The sequence below is a fragment of the Pundamilia nyererei genome, unplaced genomic scaffold (genome assembly GCF_000239375.1).
Source record: "Pundamilia nyererei isolate P.nyererei 1_Seehausen unplaced genomic scaffold, PunNye1.0 scaffold00050, whole genome shotgun sequence".
Classification (NCBI taxonomy): domain Eukaryota; kingdom Metazoa; phylum Chordata; class Actinopteri; order Cichliformes; family Cichlidae; genus Pundamilia; species Pundamilia nyererei.
Genome location: NW_005187451.1, coordinates 3,439,998 through 3,441,177, shown reverse-complemented (window position 1 = coordinate 3,441,177; position 1,180 = coordinate 3,439,998). Strand labels below are relative to the sequence as shown.

At 41.9% G+C, this 1,180-nt stretch overlaps 1 protein-coding gene across 1 annotated transcript in view; it reads left to right on the top strand.

Moving 5' to 3' along the window:
• Nucleotides 1–1,180, top strand: part of LOC102198433 (transmembrane and TPR repeat-containing protein 1-like) — a 38,372-nt gene that overhangs the window by 9,540 nt on the left and 27,652 nt on the right. The window contains exon 2 of the mRNA XM_005733227.1: nt 649–762. Coding sequence (XP_005733284.1) covers nt 649–762 — 114 coding nt within the window. The remainder of the gene's footprint in view (nt 1–648; nt 763–1,180) is intronic.

The following is a 1,180-nucleotide window of genomic DNA, read 5'->3' as shown; positions in this document are numbered from 1 at the left end:
ATAAGTGACATCATATTCAGTACTTACTTTTGAAAGTTTACTCTTCTTCCGCCCCGCTTCAGCCGTCCGCCGTTTTTTTCCGGCAAAATTATCCACACCCACCGCCGTGCTATGAAGTCTGGGATATGTTGGGCCATGGAGGATACACGGACCCATCCTTCAAATCCGGGGAAACGAAGGACGCATTTGAGGGCCGCATTTCGTGCAGCCTTTGAATTGGGACAGTCTTCGTCGCGTCGCTGTGACGTGATCGGCCTTAAAATGCGGCCTTTAAGGCTGCAGACCCTGAATTGGGATACAGCCATGTTGAGGTCATTTTTCCGTTTGAATCAACTGTGTTGGATCAAGGACATATCAGCCTGGTGTCCTGCACCAGGAATGAAGGTTACATACACAGGACTAGGCAGGTGGCTCTAATGTTGTATCCAGTCACAATGCATATGCCAAAGATATCAGTATCTCTGAGTTATTTATTTATGACGTTTATTAAATTATAGGACCAGTGAGCTCCTAGAATTTAGCCACTGCTCAGTTACCACAGACTAGTACTGTCACACTCATCAAACCAAATTTGCACATTTGCTCAGTTTGCAGAGAACTTTCCTCAAAAAGTGTTTTTTTCCCACATGCTCTTTTTCCTTATTGTAGTTCTGGTATCCAGACGCTGCCTCACAATGCCAAAGTCCACTACAACTATGCCAACTTCCTGAAAGACGCCGGTCGGCACCAGGAGGCAATTCACCACTACACCACTGCCCTCAGGTTTTTTTTTTTTGGTTTTTTTTTGCACAAAACATACTTTTGCTTCTATGGAAGCGAGCAATGGACATTAGAGGAATACATAAGTACAGTAAAAAACACACAACCCATGCTGGATAAAGTGATACTAATGTGGACAGCTTTCCACTCTGCTGGCTTCACTTTCTAAACCAAGAAGCTTCCCCCATATTTTGTGTCGTCCATGGTCAAAACACATCTGATTTAGCCTCAACATTTTATGTATAAATTTATGACTTTACATGTATACATTTATGAAATGTATACATGTAAAGATATGAAGCAAATACTTTGTCAATAAAGTATTCTGATTCTGAATAATCGGGCACCATCTTATCTTAAAGACCTCATCGTACTGTGACACCCCAGAATTATTAGGCAAGTTGTATTTTTGAGGAATAAT